General features: G+C 45.4%; 1 protein-coding gene across 2 annotated transcripts in view; it reads right to left on the reverse strand.

The window, feature by feature from the left end:
- APBA2 (amyloid beta precursor protein binding family A member 2) overlaps positions 1–15614 on the reverse strand; it is a 189759-nt gene that overhangs the window by 58870 nt on the left and 115275 nt on the right. For both annotated transcript variants that reach the window (XM_079909861.1, XM_079909860.1), the window contains one exon: positions 3135–4125. In XM_079909861.1, coding sequence (XP_079765987.1) covers positions 3135–4085 — 951 coding nt within the window. In that variant the 5' untranslated portion in view covers positions 4086–4125. The remainder of the gene's footprint in view (positions 1–3134; positions 4126–15614) is intronic.

The following is a 15614-nucleotide window of genomic DNA, read 5'->3' on the forward strand; positions in this document are numbered from 1 at the left end:
CTCCAGACCTGCGTGCCCCTGTTCAGACCTCTCAGTCTCCTCAGAGCAGCATGGGGGCAGCTCTAACTGCAAACTGGAGCCTTTTCAAAAAAAAAAGAGGCTAAAGAAAAACATCTGCAGCAAAAAGTAACATCTGTGGTGCACGCGTAAAGTGCTGCTAGGAAATGGAAAAGCATCGAGACCCCAAAAGATAAAAGGCACCAACCATTCATAGAAGAAAAATAAAGTATCAGACAAGAGGATCATGGGGTCAGCATTCATGCATAGCCTGGGAATTTATCCTCAAGTAATAAATCCAAAGGAGGAAAACCTGCCTCCCTCATACAAAGAGGTCTGTATAGTCTCGTATATAAAAGAAAATGCCATCCGCAACCTGCACACTCCACGGCAGGATATGTACAGATAAATCAATTAGATGGCCCATTGCCTGAACTTCAAAGGTTGGCAAAAAAGATCATGAAAATGATAGGACAACACGGAGCAACATTTACAGCATGTCAGATTTTAAAAGCAGGATGGCAGAAGCACACGTGGGACCACGATGGCAGCTAGAGACATTGTTTATGCTCAGTGCCAGAGTCTGAGAAGGTGGGAACCACAGTCCCCTTTCTAATTCTATTGTAATATTGTTGTCCATACAGCGACTGAGTGAAGTGCTATTCAGCACTCTTAGAAGCACCCACGACATAACTTTTCGAGCTTTGAAATGAGGGGAAGAAAGGAGGGATGCTATCTATGTACTTCTCCTCCAACAGGAGTCCTCCAAGAATTGCTTCTCAAACTGCATGTGGCATCTTGCTAAAATGCAGCCTTAACTAATAAGGACCTACTGTATAGCACAGGGAACTCTACTCAATACTCTGTAATGACCGATATGGGAAAATAATGTAAAAATCAGTGGATATATGTATAACTGATTCACTTTGCTGTACATCAGAAACTAACACAACATTGTAAATCAACTATACTCCAATAAAAACTAATTAAAAAAACAAAACAAAATGCAGGCTTGGCACTGGCAGTCCTCGCCGCCGGTGGTGCTGGGCCGTGGACCATGCTTTACAAACCAACAGTCTAGGCACCTAGATGGCTGATGCTGTCCATTTCTCCCTCAGGTGATTTCCACCACAGCCTTCACTGTGTGCACAGTACTGGGGGGGCTGGCGTGGGACCCAGGAGCACCCTGTGCACCTGTTGGGGGCCAGGACTTTGCTGGCCACACGGCCTGGATATTCCCAGGGTAGAAGGGGGTTCCTTTTAGAAAGGCAGGCTGTGGTCTGAAGCAAGGAATTGCCAAACTTCCCAGGGAACTTCCTTCTTTACACACACACACACACACACACACACACACACACACACACACACACACACACACACACACACACACACACACACACACACACATCTTGCTTTCAAGACGGTTCCTGTCACCAGCGGCTCAACTTGATCAAATTTCAAAGTGTTCTTCATCTGGATGGGCCATTCGGGTCTACAGGACATGATGACCCAGCCAGGGCAGAGCCCTCAAGAGGAGGCCAGTTTCTTCGGGGGCCCTTGTCCGCCCTGAGCTGGGAATCGCCAGCCTCTCCCCTTGATGGAATTAACTTGTGAATGAATGAGTGAATAAAGCCAGAAAAGCTAGGCAATAATAAACCAGCATAAATGAGCCTTTCCGGGGTCTTGGAAGAGAGCATTTGTTTCAAGGAAACACTCTATTTGGGGAGAAAAGGTACCTGCCCTTCCACTCAATGCCACGTCTGAAGAACAGACCTCCTCTGGGCCCCCACCTCCACCCTCATCCACCTCCAGCCCTCCAACCCAAAGGGCTGCATTTTCACTCAAACTGGCATGTGGTTTAAGTAAAGCCCAACATCAGGTCTCGTGCACTCCCCACCATATGCCCTAGAGATCATTTCTCTCGACTAGAACTTTGTCCGGGCATCACTTGTCCTGGTGAGCTCAGCACGTCATCTGCCTTGCGTGGTCCACATTGACCTGCGGCACCATCGCCGCTACTGGGTGGTGAGTCCAGCCCTGCCAGGACTGCAGGACAGCAGTACTGTTCCCTAAAGCCCAGACCTTGACCCCAGAGCCGCCGCTATTGTTGGGGGGCACCCTCCACATCCGCTAGCGCACAGCAGTTTCTTTATACCCCAGAGCCCCCAGCACACACAGAATGGCATCAAATGACAGGAACACCCCGAAAGTGAAGTCAATTTATGCTTAACGATCTTTAAAAAAGCATCAAAGGGAAGTTCCAGAAACCTACAGTGAGTCAATAGGACTTGTTACCCAAACACGAGCTCTCACTATCTATACTTTTCAAATGCATGAACTCTTCTGGGAAAAAAATAATATTAATGAAGCCTTTAAAAAATATGAAAGCAGTTCGTTCTCATTTGTCCACAGATTTAGCTAAACAGAAGTTCCTTTACATGCGTCTAATATTCACATCTTTTTATATACACGTAAGTTTTTTTGAAAGGCAGCTTGTCAAGAGTGTTCATTAGAATACACACTCACTTTGCTATAATTAAAAGAAAATAGTTACGCTTAAACCCACTGGCCTCATTAGCATACATCTCTTCTCCAAGACTTTGTCAAACCTTCAAATAATCATTTGCAAAACCGTTTTTTACAGCTAATTGCCCATCAGGCCAAGGCCCCCAGGCTTTCAGAGAAGTGTCACCCAATAAAACCATCCCCAGTGAAATGCACTCAGGTCGCTGCCCCTCGACGCTAGGCTGCCCCCAACCACCGGCCGCAGCTGCCTGCGCTCGCCAGTAGCCCCGCATCCTTGCCGAAGTCCGGCCAGCCTGAAGAAACCCCCTGGTGAGGGGCAACCGTCACAGGGACCACCCCCACGTGAGCAGATCCAGGGCAGGCACACTAAGACCCAACCTCTTCTGGGTGGGTTGGGGTGTCTCCTGGGAGCCCTGGTTGCCAGTCAGCCTTCCACCAGATTTTCTTGACATTTAACTAAGGCCCCTGATGGGTGAACAGGAGTGGCTGGGCCATCCACACATAACTGAGGGGATGCAGAGCTAGGCACACATTCTGATCTACAGGTTACAGCAGCACCTTTGCTCTCCGGGCCCCTCCATCCCCTTCCCTGGGGACAGCCAGGGTCCTACCTGCTCTTGGGGCCACTTCGGCCTCTCCTCGGGGGTCCTGGTCTTGGTCTTGAAGCTTCTCTGGGGGTCTGCGGGGTGCTTGGCCTCGGGAGGCAGGTTCAGGGACTTGGGCCGGCCCTCGTGTCTGCTGGGGCCGCGGCGGGCCTCGGCAGGCGGGCAGGCCTCCGAGGGGCCCCCGGGCCCCGGCTCGGGTGCCCGCAGCGGCGCGTGCTCAGGGCTGGCCTCGCCGGCACCGGCGATGCTGCTCGTGCTCAAGCTCATCTTGATCTCGGCCACGATCTGGTCGATGTCCTCTTCCTGGTCCTCCAGGTCCCCGTCCCCGCGCCTCGGGCGGTAGGGGGATGCGCTGCCCTCGTTCCCGTTGGCCTCAGTGGGGTAGTAGTCCTGGTAGGCCTCTTCACCGGGACAGTAGTGGACGCCCTCTTCCTGGTCCTGGGCCTCCAGCATAGAGGCCTCAACCTCTGGGGTGGGGAGGTGGCCGTCCCGGTAGCCGGGGCTGTCCTGGTCCCCGTGGCCGTGCGGTTGCGGGCCCGCCGGATCCGTCCACTCCTCCACCGCCTCCTGGCACTCGTCCGTCTCCAGGTGGTGCGCGTCGTGGGCCAGGTAGCCGTCCCCGTTGCAGTCCATGCCCTGCAGGTAGCTGTCGTCCTCGGGGCAGTAGCGGATATAGTAGGTGATGCCCTCCTCTTCCTCGGGGAGGCCCTCGTCATAGTCCTCCTCCTCGGAGGTGTTGTTCACGTAGTCGGAGCTGGAGTCCCCGTCGGGGCTGTGGTCGTGGCTGCCCTGCTCGGCGGGCACAGGGCTCTCGGGCCGCAGGGCCGCCAGCTCCAGGCCCTTGGGCACGTACTCCTCCAGGGGCAGCTCAGCATCCTCGCTCTCGGGCTCCGGGCCCGGCCTCGCCCTGTGGTCCAGCATGCTGCTCGCCGTGTTCGGACGCTTCCGGTGGGCCATGGCGGGCAGTCACGCGGCCATTGTCACCAACGGGCAGCCACTGTGGGGAGGAAGAGGGGACAGGACAGTCAGAGCCCGAGAAGCACGCCCCGCCAGCATGGTTTACACCAGAGCGATGTAACGCGAGTCTGTTCAAATGACGTGACGCCCCCACCCCAGCTGACTGGTGTGTCAGGACCGGCGCACACACCTGCCAAAGAGAGAGGAGGAAACCGGGGTTGGAGGAGGAGGCCCCAACGACCCCCAGGACGCCTGCTGCTTTCCCCCCAACTCCCCGCTCATTCGAGACTTCCCTCTCCTTTTTTTCTTTTTATTTGAAGTATAGTGGATTTACAACATTGTGTTACTCTTAGGTGTACAGCACAGTGAGTCAGTTTTGTTTTTTTTGTTTTTTTTGTTTTTTTTTTGCTGTACGCGGGCCTCTCACTGCTGTGGCCTCTCCCGTTGCAGAGCACAGGCTCCGGACCGCAGGCTCAGCGGCCATGGCTCACGGGCCCAGCCGCTCCGCAGCATGTGGGATCCTCCCGGACCGGGGCACGAACCCGCGTCTCCTGCATCGGCAGGCGGACTCTCAACCACTGCGCCACTAGGGAAGCCCGATTCAGTTTTATATATATATTCTTTTTCAAAGTCTTTTCCACAACAGGTTATTACAAGATATTGAATATAGTCTCCTGAACTATAGATTAGATCCTTGCTGTTTACCTATTTTATATAAAGTAGTATGTATCTTTTTTTTTTTCTTTGCGGTACGCGGGTCTCTCACCGTCGTGGCCTCTCCCGTTGCGGAGCCAGCGGCCACGGCCCACGGGCCCAGCCACCCCGCGGCACGTGGGATCTTCCCGGACCGGGGCATGAACTCATGTCCCCTGCATCGGCAGGCGGACTCTCAACCACCGCACCACCAGGGAAGCCCTAGTGTGTATCTTTTAATCCCAAACTCCTAATTTATCCCTCCCCCACCCTTTCCCCTTTGATAATCATTAGTTTCTTTTCTATGTCTGTTTGTATGTTTTCGTTTTGTAAATAAGTTCATTTATACCATTTTTTTTAGATACCACATATAAGTGATATCGTATTTGTCTTTCTCTGACTTACTTCACCTGGTATGATTATCTCTAGGTCCATCCATGTTGCTGCAAATGGCATTATTTCATTCTTTCTTATGGCTGAGTAATGTTCCATTGTATATATGTACCACATCTTCTTTATCCATTCGTCTGTCGATGGGCATTTGGGTTGCTTCCGTGACCTGGCTATTGTAAATAGTGCTGCAATGAACACTGGGGTGCATGTGTCTTTTTGAATTATGGTTTTCTCAGGGTATATGCCCAGTAGTGGGATTGCTGAGTCATATGGTAATTCTATTTTTAGTTTTTTAAGGAACCTCCATACTGTTCTCCATAGTGGCTGCACCAATTTACATTCCCACCAAGAGTGAAACACGGTTCCCTTTTCTCCATACCCTTTCCAGCATTTACTGTTTGTAGACTTTTTAATGATGGCCATTCTGACTGGTGCCAGGTGGTACCTCACTGTGGTTTTGGTTTGCATTTCTCTAATAATTAGCGATGTTGAGCATCTTTTCATGTGCCTGTCGGCCGTCTCACTCATGACTTTGTGAAGATGCTCACTGATTGAGAAGCCCAAGGGACCAAGACAAATGGTCATAAGATCAGGTTATTTGCTCTCAAAAAGAAAAAGAGAAGCTTTCATTCCAAAGACATGATGAAGCCAATGAGGAGGTGCCCTACCCCTTTCAAGTTGAAATCCGCTGCCCCTCGAAGCCCATCTCAAGTCCGCCCCCCTCCTCGAGCTCATCCCCCACTCCCCGGCACACACAAGCCTCTGCTTCCTCCTTACTCCAAACGACAGCACTGACCAGATTTGCCAGGAGCCATCCAGGCCGAGTGCCACAGAGAGACACGGGATGTAAGCCTGAGCCTCACGGCTCGATGGGGTGGGGGCCCAGGAAGGGGGGACTCCAGAGGGAGGACCACCAGGAGAAGGGGGACACCCAGGACGCGGCTGCTGCTTACGGGATGTGGGTCACGGCACCACCAGGCACCGCAAAGCCCAAACTGGGAGGGTCCTGTACCCCACCGCCCAGGACCCTGCATTTTATCCCACAAACCATGCAGCATCATTGGGCAATTTTCAGCAGGCACGTGACACAAGATTTCTCTTTCAGCCCCTTCGGGAGACACTGGGGGACAGGCGGCTGGAGGAATGGAGACCAATGGAAACACCCTTCCCGTCCTCTAGGGAAGTGAGAGGCTCACAAGTGGCCGTGTCTCCACAGCATCGCTAGACACTAAAAGATCCACATCACTTCCCCAGAGCAGCCCACACTCCTGAAAGTGGTCCCACACCAGGAAAACCGTCACTGAGATGGACCCTGCAGGGTCTGAGCGTCCTCCCAAGTCACCCCATCCCCAAATCCTGAAACTGACGGGCCCATTCCAGAGATCTGTTCCTGGTAGAGAGCAAGGTGTCCAGTGTTCCCTAAAATACAGCTGATCAGAGAGGATGTACCAAGAGTACCAAGCACTGTTGTACAGCAGATTTCCCACAAAGTACAGCCAACCGCAACAGATGTGCCACCTGCTGTAGGAATGATACAAGGCACTTGGCAAACACTCTTTTGGACACAATCTCCAGGAAAAGCCTTCCTCAAAATGGTCCCTAAAGTGTGTATGGAATGTGCTGGCTAAGGTGTGACCAGATCCCTATGCCTTGGAAACCAGGATGGTGGAGGGCCAATGGGGCTAGTGGTTACTTGCACAGGAGCACACGGGTCCCTTTTCTTTGCAGAGGGCAGGGCACCATCTCTGTAGCGTCTCTGTAGCTCCCCAGGGTCTGACACCAGGCCACGCACACTGCAGGTATTCACATCCTTGTCAAAGGATAAACCAAGGTACACAGTATCTCTTACTATCTTAACTTTGAATTCTATGTCATCTGGGGGGGACAACATCTTACGCACACCTAGGTGTGTATGCCCACACCTATATACAACACCCTACTGGCCAATGTAAGACTCAAGGACTAAAGTATATGGTAACATAGAGCAGATCCTGATCCTATTAATGTAACGCAAGTAACCTATAATTTTTAAATTTATTTTATTGAAGTACAGTTGAGTTACAATGTTGTGTTTATCTTTGTTATACAGCAAAGTGATTCAGTTTTATACATATATATGTATATATGTGTGTGTGTGTGTGTGTGTGTGTGTGTGTGTGTGTGTGTGTGTGTGTGTGTATATATATACACACACACACTCACACACATTCTTTATCATTTTCTTTTCCATTATGGTTCATCACAGGATATCAACTATAGTTCCCTGTGCTACACTCAACAGCAGACCTTGTTTATCCATTCTATATATAATGGTTTGCATCTGTTAATCCCAAACTCCCAATCCATCCCTCCCCCACCCCCTCTCCCCCTTGGCAACCACAAGTCTGTTCTCTATGTCCGTGAGTCTGTTTTTGTTTCATAGGTAAGTTCATTTGTGTCATATTTTAGATTCCACATATGTGATATCATATGGTATCTGTCTTTCTCTTTCTGACTTACTTCACTTAGTATGATAATATCTATGTCCATCCATGTTGCTGCAAATGGCATTATTTCATTGTTTTTTAATGGCTGAGTAATATTCCATTGTATATATGTACCACACCTTCTTTATCTATTCCTCTGTCAATGGACATTTAGGTTGTTTTCATGTCTTGGCTATTGTGCACAGTGCTGCTATGAACATAGGGGTGCATGTATCTTTTCCAATTGGAGTTTTGTCCAAAGTAATCTATAATTTAAGGCTGTCCCAGCCAAAATCTCAGTGGAATACTGGGGAGACCTTGACCTAGTAATTCTTATGTTCATTTAGAAGAACAAATTTGTGAAAATAGCTGGGAAAGATCTAAAACATGAGACTGTGAGGAGAATTTGCGTTATCAAGCATTTAACTATACTCTAAAGTCATGGTAATTGAAATGGCATGGTAGTGTTGCTGGACAGACAGAGATGGTACAGATGAGAAAGTCCAGAAACAGACATACGTTCAGGTAGGAATGTAGTCTCTGCCATGTAGGGTGACCAGCCATCCCGGTTTTCTGGGACTGAACACAGTTTCCGAGGACACAGCACTTTCAGTGCTAAAACCAGGATGGCTGGTCACCCTAAGGCATGTGGAAAAGAATAGTCTATTTGGTGAGGGGTATTGGGATACTTGGGCTGCACACTGGAACCACCTGGGGAATTTTACGGGTACTCACGCCTGACATTCCAAGTTCATTGGTAGAGCCGTGATCCGGCATCCAGGTTTTTAATGTGTACAAAATTTGAAAACCACTGGGGCGATCGTTTGGGAGGAAACTAAGCTGCTCCCTACCTTCTGCATGTATGCTTTTCAGATGGGCTAAATATTTCAAGATAATAAAGGGTTCCAGATAGTGGCCAGATTTGCCTGCTTCAAGGTGAGATGTTTGCCCCCCCTAATGGGAAATCTGCACTCCTTGCAGCTGGGGATGGGGTGCAGCTCACAGGCCCAGGCAATGTCAGAGAGAACACATTTCCTCTGGCTCCAGGTGGAATGCACGTTGTCCCCTGAAGCAAGCAGATTTGGCCGAGGACAACCCACCTCTGTCCACTCTTAAAAAATAGAGGATCCTTCCTTTTCTCGCCTCAACAAAAAAATCCAGGTGGCCAAGCCACTGCTGCCAGCTCGCTGCAAAATCATCTCCCACTCTATTTTCTACTGCCCAACAATGATGAAATTTTATACACACAACATTGAGTCTTTTCACTCAAGAAATATCTCCCCATTTATTCAAGTCTTAAATGTCAACAGCACTGTGGGTTTCTTCATAGCTGTAGACATATCAGAGGAAGCTGATTCTAAGACGTATTAGTTTTTGTAGCCATGGGGAATGGATATTCTCTCCTATCATATATATCTGACTATTGTTGGTACATAGGAAAAAAATCCCTACTGCTTTTGTATTATAAGCCCATTTTTAAATTCCAATAGTTTTAGTTGATAATTTTATTCTTTTCCAGCATTTTGTCTGGCTGTACTGCCCTTCCACAGTTACATGACAGTGGGGCTGAGGCACCCCTGACTTATTCCCAATTGTAATGAAAATGCCTTTACTTTTTAACCAGGGCTGGTCCAGGGTAAGGCAGGCATGGCACTCACCTCGGGTGCAAAATTTAACAGGGCGCCAAAAAAACTCAGGAATCAAAACAGATACTTTAATGGAATACTTAAAAAAAAAATCAAAATTTAATGGAAAAAAATCCACAGTGAACAAAATATCAAAATTTTAAATAAAGATCGGTATGACTGACTTTTTTCTTTTTGCCTCAGCCTCCAATAGGGCTTAGCAGGTCCCTGTGAATGATCTAGTTTTTGAAAAGTTTTCCCCATTAAATACAAGGCTGTTGTTGGCTTTTCCAGAGTTTGATGGTGCAAACAGTTCTGTCTTCCGTGGATACAAATGGAAGGACCTGGTGGCCTCCCGGGAGGGCAGCCGCGTCTTTGAAGGGTCTGCAGAATTACATCAAACCTACAGGGGCACTTTGGGTGTAAGAGAAAGAGCCTCCTATTAAAGATGAAGACAGAAAGTCCTTGTTTAAATTCAGACCTCCACTCACTGTCAGGCCTTTGGCAAGATATTTAATGGATGAATAGCCTTCCCCTCCTGGGAAACTGGAAATGATGGCCCTGCCTGCGGGGCTTGAAGTGGGTTAAATAAGAGAGTAACCCACACTGGCCTCACTTCCATGAACACTTTTTTTCCCTACTACATACAGGGAGTTGAGGAACATTTTAAATGACATTTGAAGGGAGAGAATGCAGTAGAAACTCTCTATGAAGTATTATTTAATGGCTACATGATATTTCCTGGCCCAATGGACATTATCTAACTCTTCCCCTATTGAACACACAAACTGTGTTTTATTTCTGTATAATAAATAATGTCTTGATGTTTCCCTAAGGATATGCTCTACACCATTTTCCTCACTCCAGGCCTTTTACCCAGGACCCTTTAAAACTTTTTTTTCAATCCAAGGTCCAGGTCCTCAGAAAAGGCCCAGGATGGGTGTGGCCAGAAGAGCATTCACCACCCCGACAGTGGAGGGGCGGGGGGGTGTCGGCAAACATATTGAGGAACTCTGCTTCTTTATATATACTTCTTTTTAAATTTTATTGAAGTATATTTGATTTATAATGTGTTAATTTCTGGTGTACAGCAAAGTGACTCATTATACACATATATACATTCTTTTTTATATTCTTTTCCATTATGGTTTATCACAGGATATTGAATATAGCTCCCTGTGCTATACTGTAGGACCTTGTTGTTTATCCATCCTATATATAATGGTTTACCTCTGTTAATCCCAAACTCCCAATCCATCTCTCCCCCACGCCCCCTCTCTCGGCAAGCACAAGTCTGTTCTCTATGTCTGTGAGTCTGTTTCTGTTTTGTGGATAAGTTCATTTGTGTAATATTTTAGATTCCACATATAAGTGATGTCATATGATATTTGCCTTTCTCTCTGATTTATTTACTTCACTTAGTATGATCATCTCTAGGTCCAACCATGTTGCTGCAAATGGCACTATTTCATTCCTTTTTATGGCTGAGTAATATTCCACTGTATATATCTACCACATCTTCTTTATCCATTCCTCTGTTGATGGACACTTAGGTTGCTTCCATGTCTTGGCTGTTGTAAACAGTGCTGCTATGAACATTGGGGTGCATGTATCTTTTCGAATTAGAGTTTTCTCTGGATATATATGCAGTATTGGGATTGCAGGATCATACGGCAACTCTACTTTTAATTTTTTGAGGACCCTCCATACTGTTTTCCATAGTGGCTGCACCAATTTACATTCCCAGGAGGTCCTCTGCTTCTGATTAATCATATTAAAGATAAATCCTTCAGAAAAGACCACCTGGAAAACAATTCAAATGTTCAGGAGAAGCATGACTATCTGCTATGCATCCAAGGAAATGAGGCCCTGTGTGCACACTCAATTCTAGAACGGCTCATGAATCAATAAAAATGCAGCCCCTGCCCCGGTGCTCACCACTCTCCTCCTGGAACATCCTCATGAGATGTGGGAAATAAAGGCTCATTGTCAACAATAAAGGGTTCCACTGTCCTTATTCTAAGCCACATTTTTCTTCTGTAAGAGGAAACAGCATTAGCCAGCTCTTAGAAGAGCTGAAAGACAGCAGACCAAGGTGAAACATAGTGATGCAGGGGCCACAACGCAGGCTGCGTTAAAACGCTATCTTACAAATGAGCTATGGACTCGGCCAAACTGTCGCTGCCCCCAGTCTTGTTCCCAGTTGGGTCTCCCATGCTGTAAAGATAATATTCTTTTTTCCTTCCAAATATAACACAGTTGCTTTGACTACACACAGTATGGGTTTAAACAGTCCTGGAGTACACCTGTACAATCAGCTCAAACATCCCAGACAGGAGACCTTGAATAAGGATCTTGCTGCAAGGTCAGAGACAACCACGAGCTCTGAAATTAACCAATCTTCAGAATTCTACAAGAGTTAATGAATTAGTCTTCAGAAACCAGGCTGACATCCAACACTGTCACACAAGACCATACCACCTAGCTTGGGGTCACAGAGGGGTGTGCTTCTTTTTTGCAAAATGTCAGTAAGAACGGCAAAAATGCTGAGCACACACCAAATCTCCAGGAGCCGATCCCAGTTAAGCCAATGTTATTAGCACATCTGGAAGACAATTATGCAGTGATTAAAATATTTACAAAGAGTGTATTGTATAAAATGTGCTGTTATAATTTATTCACAACCAAATAAACACAGAACAAACTGTGAAGAAATACATTAAAATCCCAGCAAAGCGTTGCCTTTGAGTGATGGGACACTGTTATTCACTTCCCTCCTTTCTTCATTTCTGAGTGTGGTATTTCTACAGACAAATAATAAATAAAAAGACAAGTGCCGTGGAGTGTGAGCCCTCTGCAGCCACACCTGTCAGTGGGCTTTTCTTCAGAGGAAGGATGGGGGTCTTAGCATTCCTTGAAAGAGTCCCAGGGCATGGGTGGGCATGATTTGTTCCATCTGGGCTTTCGATATGCCAGGATATCTGTCCCACCATGTCCTACTCTCAGAATGAACAAAATGGAATGATCCGTCCCTTAAATACAATTTTTAAATGCTGTCAGCCCTTTACCAATAGCAAGTCTCCAGGAGCTGGTATTTTCAACATCCCACAACGTAATCTACACCTGTCACCCATGTTCATGCTGTAACGTATAGCAATTTGGCACCCAAGGAACTTCTGGGATGGCAGACATTTGCTGTTCTCATTAGTTACTCCTAATAGTAATAAGTTAATTCTCTCCCATGAGAACAGCTGGAGATAGTGGTGACTTAACCAAAGTCAGCCCCTGTTCCCAGTCGCCTTTAGGAAAAAAGCAAGGGTCCAGACAAGAAGGCAATTAAACAAAACATTACCATCACTGACCTTTTTCTCAACATGCTTGAGAAGGGGCCCAGCTTTTGCACATGCCAAGGCCTTGTGCTAAGAGGGACACTGCCAAGTGCCCTTTACCAGCTCCATCCTGGTACAAGGAAACAGACAGCCTCCAGGGAAGGCAGACAAGACTCCAGGGAAAAGTGGATTTATTTCTGCTGGCTGTCCTGCTAATTTCATATTTTTCTAGTCACTTGCAAGTGCAAACATCACTGTGAAGATTTCAAATAAATCTCATTTTATTTATGGGCTGATTTGTGTCTCCCACAAATTCATATGTTGAAACCCTTAACCCCCAGGACCTCAGAATGTGATCTTGTGAGGAAGTAGGGTCATTGAAGACCTAGCAAAGATAAGATCATTAGGGTGGGCTCTAACGCAATATGACTGATGTTCTTATAAAAAGGGGAAATTTGAAGACAGACACAGGGAGAAAGAACGCATGTGACGAGGAAGGCAGAAATCTACAGGGTAGGGAAAGATGGGCAATGCCAGAAGCTGGGGAAGAGACACAGGACAGACCCTCCCTCACAACCCCCAGAAGGAACCAACCCTGCTGACACCTTATCTCAGACTTCTGGCCTCCAGAGCTGTGAAACGATGCATTCCTGTAGTTTATGCCACCCAGTTTGTGGTACTTTGTTACAGCAGCCCTAGCAAACTGATACAATCCCTAAGGATTCAAAGTACACCACTCAAAGGAGTTCCCTTGTTTTTCATCTTCTGGAGAATTCTCCAGCATGTAATCAGGGTGTGTTTGCACCCTGGCTCTAACCATTGTTTAAGCTATTCAAGTTTCCTTGGCTTTCCATATAAATTCTAGAATCATCTCGTTGGTATCCTTTTTTCTTTTTTTTTTTTTAATCCTGCTGGGAATTTGGTTGGGAGTGCATCAAATCTATACATCAATTTGGGGAGAATTAACATCTTAACGATACTGAACCTTCCAAAGCAGAAACATGATCTATCTTTCCATTTCCTTAGGTGTTCTTTGATTTCTCTCATCAGTATTTGTAGTTTTCAGCATACAAATCTTATACATGTTTTGTTAAATATAAACATATTCCTTTTCTCTTTTTTTGGTGCATTGTAAATGTTCATGTTTTCTTACAATTGCTTTATTGATATAATACAGAAATATAACTGATTGTTGTATACTGACCTTGCTAAATTCATTTATTAATTCTAGGAGCTTTCTGTAGATGCCAAGGGATTTTGCAGACGATGATGTAGTCTGCAATTAAGAGTTGGTTTTATGTATTTCTTTGCAATCTACACGCCATTTATTTCTTTTCTTTGCCTTAGCACACTGGCTAGGACGTCCTGGATGGTGTTGAACAGGAGTGATGAGAGCCACAAGACCTTACCTTGTCCTTGATCTTGGGTGGAAAACAATCTTTTACCACTACTATGATCTTAGCTGTAAATTTTTTGTAGACACCCTCTTTCAGGTTGAAGATGTTTCCATTCCTGTGTGCTAAGAGGTTTTTTTTTTTTTTTAAATAATGAATGGATTGCACTTTGTCAAATGCTTCTTCCACCCGTGTTAAGAGGCTTGCATGGTTTTCCTTCTTTACCCTGTTAACATGGTGGAACGTGTTGACTGAAGCTTGAATTTTGAAGCAGCCTTGCATTCCTGGGAAATCCTCACCTGGCCATAATGTACTGTCCTTAGGCAATGCTGGATTAACTTTGCTAATACATTGTTAAGAATTTGTTTACATCTATGTTCATAAGGGATATGGCCTGTAATTAACTTGCAATATCTTTATCTCCTCATATGAGAGCAACGCTGGCCTCATTAAGTGAATATGGAAGTATTCTTGCCTCTTCTATTCTCTGAAAAAGACTGTGCAGAATTGGTATTATTTTTCTCTTAAATGTTTCGGAGAATTCAGCAGTGAAACCATCTGGGCCTGTGATTTTCTTTTTTGGAAGGTTTTTTAACCACAAATTTCACATCTGTAATAGAAATAGAAAAATTCAGGTTCTCCAATTCTTCTTGAATGAGTTTTGGGAATTATTTCAAGAAATTGGTCCATTTCTTAAGATGGAAGCCCAGATTGATGAGATCTTTCTTCTTTCCTAATATGAGCATTTAATGCTATATACTTTTCTATAAGCACTGCTTTGGCTGCATCCCACAAATTTTAATATATTTTCATTTTCATTCAGTTAAAAATATTTAATTTCCCTTGCGACTTCTTCTTTGACCCATGGATTGTTCAGAAATATGCTGTTTAATTTCTAAATAGTTGGGGATGTTCCCCAATATCTTCCTATCAGCAATTTCTAGTTTAATTACATTATGGTCAAAGAACATACTTTGCAGGATTTTGATTATTTTCAATTTGTTAAGGTTTGGTTTTTGGCCTAGAATATGGTCTATCTTGGTGAAGGCCCCATGTGCACTTGAAAAAGAATGTGTATTTTGCTGTTGTGAGGTAGAGTGTTCATAACTGCCCACTAGGACATATTCATTGATAGTGTTACTCAGATTTTCTGTATCTTTGTTGCTTTTTTATCTACTTGTTCTATCAGCTATAGAGATGTTAATGTTGAAGTCTCTAATTATGGATTTAACCATTTTTCTCCATTTAGTTCTATCAGTTTTTGCTTTATGTACTGAGGAGTTCTATTGCTAGCAGCATACAGGTTTAGGGTTTTTATGTCTTCTTGATGAACAAAACCTTTTATCATGTGTAGTGGTCCTCTTTATCCCTGGCAAATTTCCTTGTTCTAAGGTAGAATTTCTCCAGTGTTAAAATAACCACTCCAGCTTTCTTTAGTATTTGAATGGTATATCTTTTTTCCATCCTCTTATTTGTAATATCTCTGTGTCATCATACTTAAAGTGGATTCTTTGTAGAAAGCATATACTGATAGGTCTTGTTTCTTAATCTAATCTATTAATGTGTATTTTTAAATGGTGTGTTTAGGCCATTTATATTTAATGTATTTATTGATACGGTTGGATTTGGT

The sequence above is a fragment of the Stenella coeruleoalba genome (genome assembly GCF_951394435.1).
Source record: "Stenella coeruleoalba genome assembly, chromosome: 2".
Taxonomy (NCBI): domain Eukaryota; kingdom Metazoa; phylum Chordata; class Mammalia; order Artiodactyla; family Delphinidae; genus Stenella; species Stenella coeruleoalba.